The sequence below is a fragment of the Microtus pennsylvanicus genome, chromosome 3, assembly GCF_037038515.1.
Source record: "Microtus pennsylvanicus isolate mMicPen1 chromosome 3, mMicPen1.hap1, whole genome shotgun sequence".
In the NCBI taxonomy this organism is placed as follows: domain Eukaryota; kingdom Metazoa; phylum Chordata; class Mammalia; order Rodentia; family Cricetidae; genus Microtus; species Microtus pennsylvanicus.
In genome coordinates, this window is record NC_134581.1 from 39,327,203 (window position 1) to 39,344,001 (window position 16,799).

At 37.0% G+C, this 16,799-nt stretch overlaps 1 protein-coding gene and 1 pseudogene across 1 annotated transcript in view; both read right to left on the reverse strand.

Moving 5' to 3' along the window:
- The window catches only part of Mei4 (meiotic double-stranded break formation protein 4), a 150,858-nt gene that overhangs the window by 55,934 nt on the left and 78,125 nt on the right, over window positions 1-16,799 (reverse strand). The window contains exon 4 of the mRNA XM_075967738.1: window positions 9,853-9,984. Coding sequence (XP_075823853.1) covers window positions 9,853-9,984 — 132 coding nt within the window. The remainder of the gene's footprint in view (window positions 1-9,852; window positions 9,985-16,799) is intronic.
- On the reverse strand, window positions 10,404-11,460 carry LOC142846986 (high mobility group protein B1 pseudogene; annotated as a pseudogene).

The window sequence follows — 16,799 nt, forward strand, 5'->3', positions numbered from 1 at the left end:
CTCTTTTTTCTTTGTGTGTGTGTGCATGTGTGTGTGTGTGTATGTGCATGTGTGTACATGTGTGTGTGTATGTGTGCTGATGATGTGGCTATACAAACTGAGCTATCAGACAGAACTGTCGATACACAAAGAAATATAAAGATTCAAAGAGCAAGTGATTGACTTCTGGTTGGTATTACTTGGCTTCCTGTGGTTAGAAAAAAAATACATTTTTGATAATCTAGCAATCAACAGCTTGGGAAAGTAGTTCATGTATACATTAAAATCTAAACAGGTTGTTCTATTCCTTGAGGATCATTAGACACACTTTCTAATACCATGTCTACTCCACAGGTAGGGGAGGACTGGAAAGATATCGGATACCTTTTCGACTTTACAATATCATCAATACAATCTTTGCTTTCATTTTTCTCAAATGTCACAAAGCTTATGGCATTTACTCATTTATAGTTAAAGATAATTATACTTTGATTAATTCATCACATGGTTTAGAATGTGAACTAAAATCTTTTCCAATTTGTTTGGTTGTAACCTCATCATCCTTTAACATAAGATTTCAATTTGCAAATCCAACATCTTTACTGATATTCAGAGATTGTGAGAATGTCAAGGTTAGTGAAGTAACCCTTAAGACACTCTCTAAAGTAAGTGATCATAAATGTTCATTAAGCCATCCTTCTGAAAGCTTGTTTTAAGTTTGTGGGAATCTCATTGCCTGTACTTATCTATCGGAGAGCTACTGCATAAGTCAGATTTGCTGGGTTCTATAGTGTGCCACAGACATTTTCCTACACTGAACCTTTCCATGGATTTCCAGGACCAGGAGTCTGGAGAATACCTTTGATTCCAACCACCAGATCCCTGTCCTCTATAGATAGCATCGTGACACCCACAGCTCTTAAAATGTGTTTCTAAACATCTCTGTTTCTTGGAAGAGATTACAGAAGAGGTAAAGTGTTTTTAAATGTTTAGCAGCATGCTCTCTGAAGCCATCGTGGAATAGTAATTGTTCTTGGTGGTGGTGGAAGGTTTTAAAATTCAATTGTTTAATGGATATGGTAAGTTAATTAGCTATCTGTCTCTTCCTGGTAGACTGTATGTAAGAATTAGTTCACATAGCCACTAGTGGCATTCAAAATCGACACTGGTAACTTTAATTCTATTTTTTCCCTCAGTAAGCATCTTTAGGTTCCTAACTATACTAACTACTTCTTTCTACTATATTCATGTATTCACTTTTTTTTGAGGCAGGTTTTTCTGTGTAGAGCTCGCAGTCCTCAAACTATCTCTAGCTCTAGAGACCAGGCTAGCCTCATACTCACAGAGATCTAGCAGCATCTACCTCCCAAGCACTGGGATTAAAGCGTGTGTCATCAGCGCCCAGCATTTTCCACTCCTTTTAATATCAGAGATATTAAGTAGTTCATCTCTTTTGTATATTTGAACTGCATTGCTCTCTTATTTTCCTCATTTTCCACACTATGGATAGGCTGTCCGGTACTATCATAAGCCCCTGTTGCTCTAACCTCCCATACTGTATTATATACCTTGCTAATTCTGGTATGTTAGCTCACTTTTTATGCCTTCCTGGGTGATATATAAATTCTCTCTCTCTCTCTCTCTCTCTCTCTCTCTCTCTCTCTCTCTCTCTCTGTCTCTCTCTCTCTCTCTCTCTCTGTCTCTCTCTCTGTCCCTCTCTCTCTGTCTCTCTCTGTCTCTCTCTGTCTCTCTCTGTCTCTGTCTCTCTGTCTCTGTCTCTCTCTCTCTCTCTCTCTCTCTCTCTATATATATATATATATATATATATATATATATTCAAAGAGTTAGGGGTGAGTGTCTAATATACCACTCTGTTACTAACTACTTGTTCAATTAGAAAATAAGCAAATGCATAATTTCAACTCTTTAAAACTTACTAAGATCTGTTTGTCGTCCAGAAAAAAAAATCTACCTCAGTGCCTGTTCTTTTGCTCTTAAAAATAACTACTCATTCCACTGATTGATGAACTACTCCAGAAATAACACTGAGGTCAAGCTGGTTAAAAACTTTGTTCAGCTCCTCCAAAGTATTTATTGATTTTTCCATTTACTGTATTATCAATAACTAAGAATGAATACCAAAATATTTAAGAACAACTAGAGACTCATCCAATTCTACTGTAGTTTTACCAATTTTTGTTTTATGTGTTTTACTTTTTCATGGTTTGCCAGGTGCTTACACTTTTAAGAATATGTCTTATTGGTAAATACAATCGTGCTGGGAATTGAAAAGAAAGAAGCCCTTCCTGTAGGCAGTTGGTCAGGCCACAGCTCAAGGACATCAGTGTATTCTCACAGAATCAGTAGCCAGGACCCCCAATACTGAGGTTAAAAAAGAAACTTTACTAATTTGTGAGCTAAGGAATGAAAACACCAAAGTCCCAACTCGTCAAGATTCCAACTAACTGCAAGCCCCTCTTTTTCGCCTCTTGAGTCTTCCTTTTTCTTGGAAGGTTTTAGCAAACTTTCTTGAGTGTGGACACTTTTAACTGACCCATGGGCCACTCACAGCACCACATTATATACATATTAAACTAGATTCATCCCAGCTCAAGTCCCAATTTACATATAGACAGGACCAAATTGGTCCATTTTCATGAAAAAAAAAATAACTCCAAAGAAATGTTAAAATGCTACTACTTGGTAATTTATCTTTGAGGCCTGATTTTAGGATGATAATTCTACTTCTGAATAAAGCTTGTTTGCTTACAATAGTTTTACTGTTCTTGTTGGTCATTCTTGATTGTGGGTCAGTGTATCTCTGCTCTGATCAAGGAAAAGAACAACCCTACAACACTTTATTCCTACTGTATATCTTATTACATATATAAAAGATATGTAATCTAATCTGCAACACACAAACATACATATATGCATGCATATATATATATATATATATATATGCATCTAAAGCATTTTTGTTTGGACTATGTTTATAAAATGTACCAATATATTCATTTGAATAATTAAAATTTCTATAGCTTCCTCTTTAAATTTTGTGTTGTTAAAAAGTCTTAAATAGACCTATAACCCTTCCATTATTCCGGGAGTCTATTGCGAGTCTATGATTTCTTCGTATTAGGGGTGGCTGGTAAAACATCCACATCTGGAAAAAAAGTCTCACAAATCTTACTTAATATTAATCTCAATATATAAAAACTCCTAAGGTCAAAGGCCTTTTTGTGGACCTAAAGCATTTAAAATGACAAAAAGTACTGACGGTGCTGTTATTCTAACCAATGGAAGAATTGCAGGACTGTAGACTAAACTCTGGATTAGAGGCTGCTTTCTTGAATGACAGGATGAATACAATCAGGAGAAGGACTGGTATATTGTTCCAGTGTACCAAACTCGTTGACTTGTCAAGCATCCTTTAACTTACACATTACTGAATTCCTACCAATGGACCTTGTTACCAGATGCCCAAGCCAAGCTAAGATGCTCTATTTACTACCATAGCTCTAGCTATGGTCAATACTGTCAATACTCATTGTTAATTCTTGTCACCATGGAAATACTTCCAGATATAAAACACCAACCAGCAGGTTCCAGCAGAGGGGACCCTGGCTATAGACAAACAAACATGGAGAACTGACCAAACCAGGGAAAGGATTAAAGCATGAGCAGAAATATGGCCAGGAATGTCAAATGTGAATGAGCCTCTCCAGCACCATTGCCTGAAGCTGACCCCAAGGATATGAGTACTGACCCTCAGACTCACATGGAGGCCTTCAGTGCTTTGATTGCCACACATGCACACATGCACATGTCCTGCATACATACACGCGTGAAAATTTACATACATAATACACACACACCAATACACACACATAGACACATAGGGTAAAGATTTAAGAAATATGAACATAAAGAAAACTAAAGACCAAATTAACAAATAAAAATAGATGCAAAGCTTTAAACAAAAACTTGCAAACCAAATTCATGAGTACATTAATAATATAATAAAAAGAGTTTGTGAATTTGAGAGGGAATAAGAGGGCATAGGACGGGTTGGAAAGTGAAAATATGTAATTATTTTTAACTAAAGAAAAAATAAATTTTAAATAAGACAATAACACACTAAGAACAATTTAGTTTCCTTGTGAGGAATACATAGTTGATTCAATATTAACAATAATTGAAGTACATTACAATGGTATACTTAAGAACTGAAACCACATGGGCATCTGGATAGTTGCAGAAAAATAATTTGACAAGGGGAAAGATGATTTTATGACAAAAGTCTTGAAGAGATTAAAAATAGATAGGATATATCTCAACATAATAAAAACTATACAAAACAAATAATATCCAACATAATTTTAAATGAAGAAGCTGGAGCATTTCCTCTAAGATTTGTAATGAGACAAGCATCTCTGCTCTTTTAATTCAATCAACATCCCACTTAAATTCTAAACAAAAGCAATTAGGCAAAAGTAAGATATATTTAAGAGATTAAACTGTCCCTATTTGAAGGTAATTATTCTAGTTTTAAAAGACCCATTCTTTATTTTGTCTCCTTGAGCACATTGCTATGAATTCTATTCTATATTATGGATTGACTGATGAATGACTGAACAAAAGCTCTGAGATCTGTAATATCATTAAAAGATTAAATATTTTGGAAGAACACAGTTTCTCTTTCATATGATAAGCCAGCTGTTTCTTGCTCAGATTTATAGTTATGATTATTTTACTTCAGTGTCTCATATTCAAAATACTTATTTCCCTGGTGTACTTACCCTAATGTAGACAATTAGTTACCTTTGTTTTAGGTATATGTATGTACAAACATGCCATATTAAGAATATTACATGATTATTTTTATTAATTAATTGCTTTGTTTTTATTTATATTAACCAGAAAATAGATATCTACAAGAAAAAAGTAACATAGCCTTGAGTTTGTTTCCTACTATGCTTTAATTCTAAATATTAAATCATTATGTAGAAATTTTATGTACTTTGTAAACACTAGGTCTCTGAACTATTTGATATGAGCATATATATGCTACTCAGAATTCAGATCTCAACCAACCTTATCAGTGTTCCAAATGTATTTTTTATTTAATAGTTTGGCTGCTGTTTCTGAAAACATGCTGAGTAGACGGCAGTGTGAACTGCATCTAAGGAGAAAAACATTTCTGAAAAAACTCATCTTCTACCAAAATACTTCTGATATGAAAGAAGAATTTTTCCCTTCAGTATAAAGTATTTATAAGACAAAAGCCATGGGTGTTTACTCATAAAACATGCAAATTTAAACATAGTAATATTTCTCATGTATTCCTTCAGATTCTATAAAATTTTGAAGATAGTTTTTAATCATGTGTACACTGGAAGACTGTTAGATGTCTACATGGTTTTGTATCTATCTATAAGTTGGCAGAAAATATATTTAAGTATTTCTCTTCCGTAATTCCCTTTTAATTCAACATCATTCTTCCAAAATTTATGAACAAAGGGATAACAGTTCATCAGGGCCGACAGACATGGCAACCAACAGGCAAGATCGTGTAGCTGAGAGCTCACATTTTCAAATGAGAGGATAAATTACCAGTGTGAGGCTTTAAGCTCTCCAAGACTGTCCCCAGTGACACACATCCTCCAGCAAAAGCACATGACCTAAACCTACCCAAACAGCACCGCCTAAACTAAACTTCAAATACCGGAGCCTCCTGGGGACATTGAGCACCCAAGCTATTACAAAGATACAATTAACATTCATGTATAAAAATTTTAAATGTAAACACAGTTCTTGAATTGTGAGGACAAATGGTGATTTAAGAGAATGCTTAACTTTCTGAGAAACTGTGTCTTTGTTACATTTCCAATAACAATTTATAAATTCAGGTTGATACCCACCTTTCAATATATAGTACTGTTAGTCTTTTTATATTAAGCAATTCTATCCAGTGCATTTTCCTGTTGGGAAATATTCATGCTCTTTCTGAACACTAATAAAGCAACTTTTATAAGGGTCTGTTCAAATATTTTCTCCATAATCATACTGAGCATTGCCCCAGTCTTTCCCAGTGGAATTGTCTTAAAGTAAGTATAAAATCAATTGGCTATATGGATAAGGAAGTATTAACAGACTATTAGCCATAGAAAATGATTTTTGATTATTTATCTTCATGGTCATGATGTCTATAAATGATGATATTGTAGTCATATTATTCCAAATGTACAGCAGTCTAACTTGCTAAATGGAAACTATACAAAATAATATATTTTCAAGGTTAACTATAACCATAGAATCAACATAAAAAACAGGTAATGTTTACAACATATATGCATGTATGTGTGCATATGAATTAATAGAAGATAACTTTACCTTCTATTTCTTCTTCAGTTCATTTTGGAAGCAGGAAACTAACAAATGTGTGCTTATTATAAATTATGGAGCTTACTGGTAAGGTGATGGGGAAGAATCTTCTGTTTTGTGTTAATTTCATTGGTTAAATAAAGAGACTGCCCTGGCCCTTTAATAGGACAGAAAATTAGGTAGGCAGAGTAAACAGAACAGAATGCTGGGAGAAAGAAGCTGAGTCAGTGAGTCGCCATGATTATCACTCCCGACACAGCCACAGGTTAAGATCTTCCCTGGTAAGCCACCTCGTGGGCTACACAGATTACTAGAAATGGATTAGGTCAATATGTAAGAGGATTCCTTTCATTTTTATATTTAGCTTGATTTTCACTGTTGTATTCATAGATATATTGTTTTGAAAACTTGCATTTTCTTATTACTAGTCTCATATTCTTTAAGATATTTACCAGATTTGTAATAGATATCTTTAAATTATCATAAAATATTTATAATATTAACAATGTCATTATTGTCCATTACTTTATTTTATTTTATGTGTATGGACATTTTGCATGAGTGTTTCTGTACCACGTGCGCACAGTGCCCTACTAGAGCAGAAGAGGATGTCCAATCAATTTGCTGCCTATTGTGAGCTGCCTTATGGGTACTAGGGATTAAACCAAGGAACCCTGGGAGGACATATGGTGCTTTCATCTGCTGAGCCATCTTTCCAGCACCACTTTGCGTTTTATTTCTATTTTCCCCCAAAGATTAAAAGTTGTACAGCCTTGTTTTTTCTTTTACACATCTGGAGATAAGAGGCATACTGACATGTTACTGACTTGGTTTTTCCAGTGCAGTCACTTAAGACCTTTTCAAAGATTGTCTCCTATTTCTGTCAGCCTACATTTATGCTGCTTCAGTGCTTCCTCAAGTTCAGCACATCCAAACACAATCTTTCTGTTCACACACAAGCATTTATCCATACTAGCCTATTTCAGTGACATTTCCACATCTCTTAATTGGGAAAATTTTTGTTGTTGTTAAATTTAATCTCTCCACATTAACTTTTCTTTAGAATCTGCTGGCATGCACAATGTATTAAGAGCTGGGAATAAGTGGCTTCCTGTAGCCGAGATCTTCAATTTTGTACCTTTGCATTCCATCTGCCTTCCCATATGCAAGCTCTTCAACTGTGTACTATTAGTGCTCATTCTCTGAGTGTGGCACTGACCCTCTAAGCATTAGACGTGATGGACACCATGATCTAAAGTTATCACTCATTGCTTTATCTCCTTTTCACAGTTTAAAGTATATTGAGGTATAATTATATCTTTTATCTTTCCCTCTTTATGCTATTGGTTGTTTTAAAAGAAACTGTTCACTTGAAAATAAGTGGTATAATGAGTCAGGTCTTACACAGGGCACATCCAGGCTGCTTCTGTACACTGTCCTGAGATGTAATATTCCAAATCCCAAAGAATCCAGCACTGATTGATTCAGCACACAGCGTACTTCCTGGTCTCGATAGCAAATGCAGTCATCCATGCCCTTGTTAGTCTAATTCTGTAATGGTTTAATTCATGAAAGTACAGCCCAGGGTCTCTTACTTCAGCCCACTCCCAAGTTTCATGGCTGCTCATTAATTCATTTGTTTAAATTGGCTGTACTGTATTCTGCTACTTGCCATTAAAAATGCTGACTTATAGTTTCTTTGTCTTTGATCAATACTTATATTTGGAAGGGTTGCCAAAAGAATTGATTAGGAGAGATCAAGTGAAGTATTTAACACAAATGCCTGTAAACAATTAGCTATGCTTTGCTGTCTTATTTTATCTTCTTTCTTTTATTATTTAAATTCACTTTCTTCCCTTGAGTCTTCCCTCCTTTCCTCCTTCATATATATTTTAAACTGCATATGTTTATGTGTACCAAGTGCAAGCCGATACCCCTGGAGGCCAGAGGAGATCACTGAGTTCCCTAGACCTGGAGTTACAGGCAGCTGCGAGATGCCAGATACGGGTGCTTGAGCCTGAGCCTGGGTCCTCTGCAAAAACAGTAAGTGGTCTTAACCATTACCCATATTTCCAGTCCCCTTTTTATGATGTTAAAGCAGCATAACAGAACACCTAAGTTTACATTATGGCTATGGCAGATGTCCTTCTGCAGTCATAATCAAGTGTCTTATTGACCTAAAGCTTGGTTCTGTATCTATGAACTGGATAAGAAGTATGTGTATTTCGTGATGCTACTACAAAATTAAATTAACTACAAAGATGAAATGTTGCCTTCTCAACTTATTCTTATGCTCCAAATAAATAATTCACTTCAATTAACCTTATTTCCTACAGTGTTGCCTGTGAGATGCCAAACCCATCTTGTTTTCTCAGAACCCCTGGGAAACTTCTTATTATACAACATTGCATTCTGTTAGTCTCTGCTGATTCCACTCAAATCTCTACTTCTTTAAGTTGTTCCTTTGACAGGAAACACTCTGGGGCTTGTGAACTACTATGACCAGTTCTTTGACCTTGGAACTTCTACAAACTGCGCCAGGCATTCATTTCAACATTTTGTTCTTTTCACAGGAGTCAGCTTGACTTATTTCTCCTTTAGATCTGTGACAGCGACTTTGTAAATTTATGTTTCAGAATCCCCAAAACAATTGCTGACTAGAAGATATATTGTATTATCCACTGAACAAGATTAAGATAATAGTTTTAAGATCATTCCATTAAATGTTGAGAAGTCAGAGGTAAATACTTAGCTAAAATATACTTTAAAACTCCAGGACATATTTGAATACTTAAATTAATTTTACTTTTACATATATATGTAAACTTATCTCTGATTTCCTTTTAATTGTGTTTCTGAATTCTACAGTAAAGATGGTGAGAATAATAGAGTAAACATAACATAAACATAATATCAACGATCAACATCAGAATCTGGGAATGGCTTATATTCCTTCTATATGTTTGTGGAGGTAACATAATAATAATAATGTACAGATAAAAGGGCTGGGAGCCCTGATGTGAAGTCTAGCTGCATAGTGGAATTACCAGGAACGCGTTTGCAATATTGATACCCACTATCCCACTTCAGAGACTTCTGTTTAATTAGTTGATTTAAAAGAACCATTCTCTATTTCGGATCCTGTCAGGTCCACCTTTTTCCTCTCTTAACTATTTCACTTTCTATCACTGTTGGGGATATTAAACCTATTCGTCTAAACATCCCTTTCCTAAGACCAACACAACCTTGTTTAGTACAGTAAAAAGGAAACAAACAAACAAAACATAAAACTCCTAATGGCTGAAGTACCCTTTTATAATTAAATAATCAGTAATATTCACACATATTAGAGATGATGCAACAAGTGAAACATTACCAAATCTATACATCAATACGGGGAGAAGAAAAAAAGAGAAAGAGCAAGGCTAGAAGCTGATAGTTGGGTTGGGCACAAGTTAATGAGTTACAGTTTCAAGTTCCATGTACCTGACTGATGGCTTCCAGGTCATCCACAAAGCTGTTCACTTCTGATAGCAGTAGCAATATAATAGGCTTCCTCAGCAAGCTGCACCTTCCTAGGGTTACTAGACTCTGGGAGACGTGATGCTGCACCTGGAACTACAAATGAAAATGAATGAGGTTCTATGTTCTAATCGCATCGGTGTATTTAATAGACAGCTTCTACGACTTTTGTTTCTAAGGTAAATGTGGTACCATGTATGAGATGTTAACTTACTTCTGGATTAGTACTGGGAAAGACTGTGAAAAAAATTGTGATTTATTTACTATGGTTTTAAGGCGCAGTCAAGGGTTTTAAAGGTATGACAGAATGCTAAGATGAAAGGGGTCGAACGGTCAGAAAGTTTGAGTTTAGAATAGGTGAATAAGGAAAATAAGAAGACTTATTTTTTTAGTCCCCACTTGATAGAAGACAGATACACAGACATATAAAGAAGTAGTTTTATTTTTTTCTAATAAAAAAATTGTATTTACTTAGAAGCACTCAGAATGTCAACAAAACAGCTGCAATTTTTTTTTTGCAACTATAGAGTGGTATTCAGTTAACAGAACAACAATTATCTTTGTATAAGCTGCATCAGAGACAACAGAAGATGAAAAAAAAAAAAACCAAAAACAAAAACAAAAAAACTACCGTCCCCATATATAACTAATTTGTGCTGTGCACCAACAAGAACCTGCTTTAAATTTCCATGCCAATTTACAACTCCCAGACTGTACCAGGCAAGGTTAGTGGCTATTGAAAATACCACTAGGACAGGGCTATCTAAAGACACATTCGGTAGTGTGTTAACTATACAGAAAAAGACACTGTACAGTTTAAAAACAAACCTTACACAGCCTTACATTTCAATTTCTTTCTTTAAAAGGAGTGAGTTGTGTACAGGGGGGTTAAATGCTTTATAGACAAGAAAAAAAACTGCGCTAGAACCAAGTTATTCATCATCATCATCTTCTTCCTCATCTTCGTCTTCCTCTTCCTCCTCCTCTTCATCCTCTTTGTCTTCCTCATTATCTTTCTCTTCCTTCTTTTTCTGGCTCTTTTCCGCCTTGACCACCCCCTTTTTCGCTGCATCGGGTTTTCCTTTAGCTCTGTAAGCAGCAGTATCCTTTTCGTACTTCTCCTTCAGCTTGGCATCCTTCTTTTCATAGGGCTGCTTGTCATCTGCAGCAATGTTGTTCCACATCTCTTCCAGTTTCTTTGCAACATAACCAATGGATAAGCCAGGGTGTTCTCCTTTGATTTTGGGGCGATACTCAGAACAGAACAAGAAGGCCGAAGGAGGCCTCTTGGGTACATTGGGGTCCTTGAACTATTTGGTCTCCCCTTTGGGGGGGGGTGTAGGTTTTCATTTCTTTTTCATAACGAGCCTTGTCTGCCTTGGCCATGTCTTCAAATTTCCCCTTTTCTTTAGCAGACATGGTCTTCCACCTTTCTGAGCACTTCTTGGAGAACTCTGAGAAGTTGACAGAAGCATCCGGGTGCTTCTTCTTGTGTTCCTCTCAGCAAGTTTGCACAGAGAATGCATACGAGGAAATTTTGCCTCTAGGCTTCTTAGCATCTCCTTTGCCCATGTTTAGTTGATTTTCATCCGCAAGGCAGAGTCGTCCAGTGCCCGTCCGGCTCTCGCTTGCCCCGACGCTGTCTCTATGGAGCTCAGTGTACTGCAATGGCTGTGAGTGCGGGAGCCAGCAAAGAAGTAGTTTTAAAAGGTCATGAGTGCTTTGGTGTGTCCCACTCCCATAGTGAAGACGACAGAGTGGTAGACGCACTTCCCTATTTGACAGGAGTCAGGCTTTATAGTATGTGAAAAAAAATACTGGAGAGTCTGAGTTTCTCTTTGTTAATCTATTTTTTTTAAATCATTTTTTTATTGAGAAAATGAGAAAAAAAAACAAGTTTCCACCTCCTCCCAGCCTCCCATTTCCCTCCCCTTCCTCCCACCCTTCTCCCCCTCCTCCCACCCTTCTCCCCCTCCTCCCCACCCTTCTCTCCCTCCTCCCACTCCTTTCCCCCTCCCTCTCCAGTCCAAAGAGCAGTCAGGGTTCCCTGCCCTGTGGTAAGTCCTAGGTCCTCCCCCCTCTGTCCATATCTAGGAAGGTGAACATCCAAACTGGCTAGGCTCCCACAAAGCCAGCACATTACGTAGGATCAAAACCCCTTGCCATTGTCCTTGGCGTCTCATCAGCTCTCATTGTTCGCCATGTTCAAAGAGTCCGGTTTTATCCCATGCTTTTCAGTCACAGTCCAGCTGGCCTTGGTGAGCTCCCAATAGATCAACTCCACTGTCTCAGTGGGTGGGTGCACCCCTCGTGGTCCCGACTTCTTTGCTCATGTTCTCCCTCCTTCTGCTCCTCATTGGGACCTTGGGAGCTCAGTCCAGTGCTCCAGTGTGGGTCTCTGTCTCTATCTCCATCCATCACCAGATGAAGGTTCTATGATGATATGCATGATATTCGTCAGTATTGCTATAGGATATGGTCATTTCAGGTTCCCTATCCCCAGCTGCCCAAGGAATTAACTGGGGACCTCGGCTTGGGCACCTGGGAGCCACTCTAGGTTAAAGTCTCTTGCCAACCCTAAGGTGGCTCCCTCAACTAAGAACTGTGCTTCCGTGCTCCCCTATCCAACCTTCCTTTATCCCAATCCTCCTTTTTCCCCAAGTTCCCCCCTTCCTCCCTTATTTGTTCTGTCTGTCTGTCCATTTGTCCATCCACCTGTCTGTCCTTCTATCTATTTATTGTGCATGTACATGTTTGTATGTCTATGTGCATGTGTGTGTGTGTAAAGGTGTCAAATGCACAAGCACAGGTCAATGGAAAACTTGTGAGAGTTGATTCTCTCTTCGCACGTGTGGGTCCCAGGGATCAAACTTAGGGTATTTAGCTCACTAGCAAGCTCTTATCCACTCAACCATCCTGCCAAGCATCACTACTAAGAAAAAGAACATGTATTATTAAAGTATCTACAGATACATTTCAGGGTGATACTTTAATACTACATACTATTTTAGGAAGCTCACAATGACAGTAATAAGGATCAGATTACAGAACTACTGAAAATATGTATTATAATTATGGAACATATAATTTATATTTCACAGCAGCCTAAGATAACCTAATTATGGAAACATACTATCAAAGAGATACATAGTTATTTTCTTATCATTGTTTATTAACAATATAATTGGTTTAGATTCAGATTGCTCATAAAAAAATAGTACTACTTGTAAGCTTAAAATGTTTATAACATTCTCATCTTTGCAGCTAAAGAGAAACCTGCCCTTTTGTGACCTCTAAGAGATATCAGATGGTTATTTTAAGTAATGCTTTAATTGTGTGTGTGTACTTTTCTCCACATTTTAATTCTTTAGTTAGCAAGTTCAAGTGGAAAAAAAATCACAGAAAACAAAGGAGACTTTGGAGTAGTTGTAAAGCGGTGATGCCCGGGATAAGGTTACATTAGAGCCTATCATCTGAATCCAATCTCAGCATGGCTGTGTTCAGAGCTTGTATGAGCACTCCTAAGCCGTTTGTGTCACAGCTTCCACACATGCAAAACAACTGTGAAGGGAACTGCTTAGAACTGTTAAGCACAATAAAAAGGCTCAGCATAGTGTCACATACCTAGTAAGGTGCCGAATCAACAACACAATGCTATAATTCATAACAATAATATAAAAGCACTGATGGTTATGACACAAATTTAATTTATTGGCTACTGGAAAACTAAATGCTATGAATAAAATTTTTATGGAGTGAATGTAATCCTGCTAGAGAATGATGCTGAGAATACAATTTCAAAAGAAAGACCTCACCTATAGTATAGAAAAGAGCTACTACTCAGACTTAATGAAAAAAAGGCTATATAACTCTTAGTGCAGTTTACAATTTTGTAAATATTATTTTAAAATAACCTCTAAGTATCCAAAGTTATAATCGAAGTTTCTCTTTTTTGATACATAATGGAACCTTTTTGAAAGGCTGATATAGAGGTCAGAATTATCAACAATGTAATATTTTAGGTAACTATGAAACTATACATCTATGAAAGGCCTAAATAAACACTCATATGAACCTTTCTTTTCCTATTGAATCTTCCTTTATTTCAGGAACCTAAGGAGTTGGAAACTATCTCTTCCAAAATGCCTTTGAAGTGAGAATGAGCTGAGTTCTGCTGTTGCGATGGGCTCACTGAACCCCTGAATTGAAAGTGTTTTACAGAACAGACTAGAAGTAGGTGCTGAGTGTACACTTACTTTGTTGACCATTATCTGACTCAGCCATCACTCATAAGCTAACTAATTCTTCAGGTTCTTAATCACCACATAGGGAATGGGCTCAAACAAGCTAGGTCCTGCACCCAGGATAGATCCTGGTCCTACTGTCAGGAGCCCCTCAGCCCAAGCATCACAACTGACTCCCACATTCGGAGGGCCTAGTTCAAACCCATGGAGGCTCCACAGATATCCATCCAGAGTTCATGAGTTTCCACTGGCTTGGCTCAGGTGTCTCTGTAGATTTCTTCACCAAGATCTTGATCTCACTTGTTCATGTATTCCCTCCTCCCTGTCTTTCGTTGGATTTCTTTTTTTCTAGATTTCTCTTCCTATATATTCTCTCTTCCTGCCAGTCATGTTAAACCTTTATCTAGCTATTGGCCATTTGGCTTTGTATTATCAATCAGGTTGTGAACCACTTGATGTGGGCTCTGAGCACTCAATTCCAGTCCTCTGGAAAAGAAATAGTTCCTTTCATCACCAATGAGGTGTCTTTCTTGTCCCAAAGTGCTAGTTTAGATGGTAAACTGATTAACAGCATGCACAGTAAATTCTTTTAGCTATTGGGCATACTTATCTACTCAATAGAGCATCTACATCAGAGAAGAATCAATAGATTTTTACAGAACATCGGGCAGAGATCCAGGATCTATCAAAATAATCCCTCTCCCCAAAGCTTAAGCCTTGAATTGGCCAGTCACGGGATACATTTATATGTCAGCTAAGAGGACAAACAACCTTCTGTTCTGTCTTCAGATTTCTGTAAGATATATTTTCTCTGGAGGTTTTATTTTTAAAATGGTGTGTGTGTGTGTGTGTGTGTGTGTGTGTTTGCATGTGAGTACACTGCCTGGGGAGGCTAGAAGGGAAGGTCACACACATTGAAACCAGAGTTACAAGGAGTTGTGAGCTGCCTGATGTAGGGCCATGGGTGCAGGGAACTGAAAGTAGACTATATGCAAAGGCAGCATGCATTTCTAATGGTTGAGTCATCTCTCTAGTCCCTTCTGTAGTATATTTCACAGTACGATTTCTTAGATCCAACTTGTGCATATTCCAGTGAAAGATGGACCAGTGATGCTGGCACGCTCACATGTAGCCTGTGGTTCACGCTGCAACATAGCTAGAACACAACCCAATGCAAAAATCACAAGCTTCTTGAAATATATTGTAGGATTAATTTAAATTAGGTTATTTTATTTTATGTGTATGTTTTGCCTACCTGTACATCTGTGTACCATATGTGCTTGCAATACCCACAGAGGTCAGAAGAAAGTATTATATTTCCTGCAGCTAGAGTTACTGATAGTTGTCGGCTGTTATGTGGGTGCTAGGAACCAAATCAAGGTACTCTGGAAGAACAGTAAGTGCACTTAACCACTAACCCATCTCCAGCCCCTATTGAAAGATTTTAGAATTTAAAGGGTTTTGTTTGTTTGTTGTTTTTGTTCTTTTTTCTTTCAACTTAACTGTGTGGTTTCTGACCATGAAATTAACATCTGCATTAAGCCTCAAACTCAAAAGGTGAAACAAATCTGGAACGGAACCTTCAGGAGCTAGTATTTTCAATGTTGTTAACACTGTAGCAATAGCTATTTCTAAGAATTTGCCAAGCAGTCATGTCTATATTTGGTTTGTAGATCTGATTTATACTACTAAGTATTTCAGGAAGCCACAAATTGAGAAGAAAAACTAATTACTTCTGGCATTTGTAAATGTGAAACAACTTTGGGAAAAAGTAATTTCAATTTCGGTTTTTAGATTTCCTATAGATTAAAATTCAGATAAACATGGACTTATAATAAAAGATGTACAAATAGACTTGAAAATAAACTATCATCTAGTAAGCAATAATAAAAATTACAAATATGATTTCTGAAGACATGAAGCATTAGTCAGGCTTCAAGTGTGGAAGAGAAAATAATTATGAATAAAATTGCCCAGAGTCCTAGAAACGCAAAAAGAACTGTAAACACGAAATAGAAGATTGAAAGCTTAACCTAAGTCAATGAGATAAACATGAGATTAAAGAGAAAGGTTGTAAACTGGGAAAGTGAAGGAAAGGAAACCAGCTAGATAAGGAAAAATATGTGTGGAGCATGGAGACAGACTCAGAGTCAGAACAGAATCCAAAGGTTCACCGCATTCAGAGTTTGGAAAACAGAAGAAAGAAACAGGACAGAAGAGCCTGATGGAGGGGTGAGAGAAGAGCAGACAGTGAAACTCCACTGCTCAATGGTAGAGCACACAGCAGGGCCTAGAGTATTCACTCTCTGGTGTTTATCCTTGGTAAATAAGGAAAGGCAGTGTGGCGGGGAGGACAACAGGGAAGGAAAGACAGGAAAGAATAAAGGAAGAAAATTTTCTAGGGATAATGGACAATAGAGCTCACAGATGCAAGAACTCTAATGCATATTAAAAGAAAATGGTAATAAGATTGAAAACATATTTATTCAACAGAGCAATGAAAGCTTCAAGCTATGACCACCATAATATCTCAACAAAGTATTTATTAACGTATAACTCTGTGTATCCAGAAGAACTGTTCAACCAGCTTTGATCCTTTTACATATGTTTATTTATTTTCAAACACTTTTGAAATAGGATCTCACTATGCAGTCCTAGCTGGCCTGG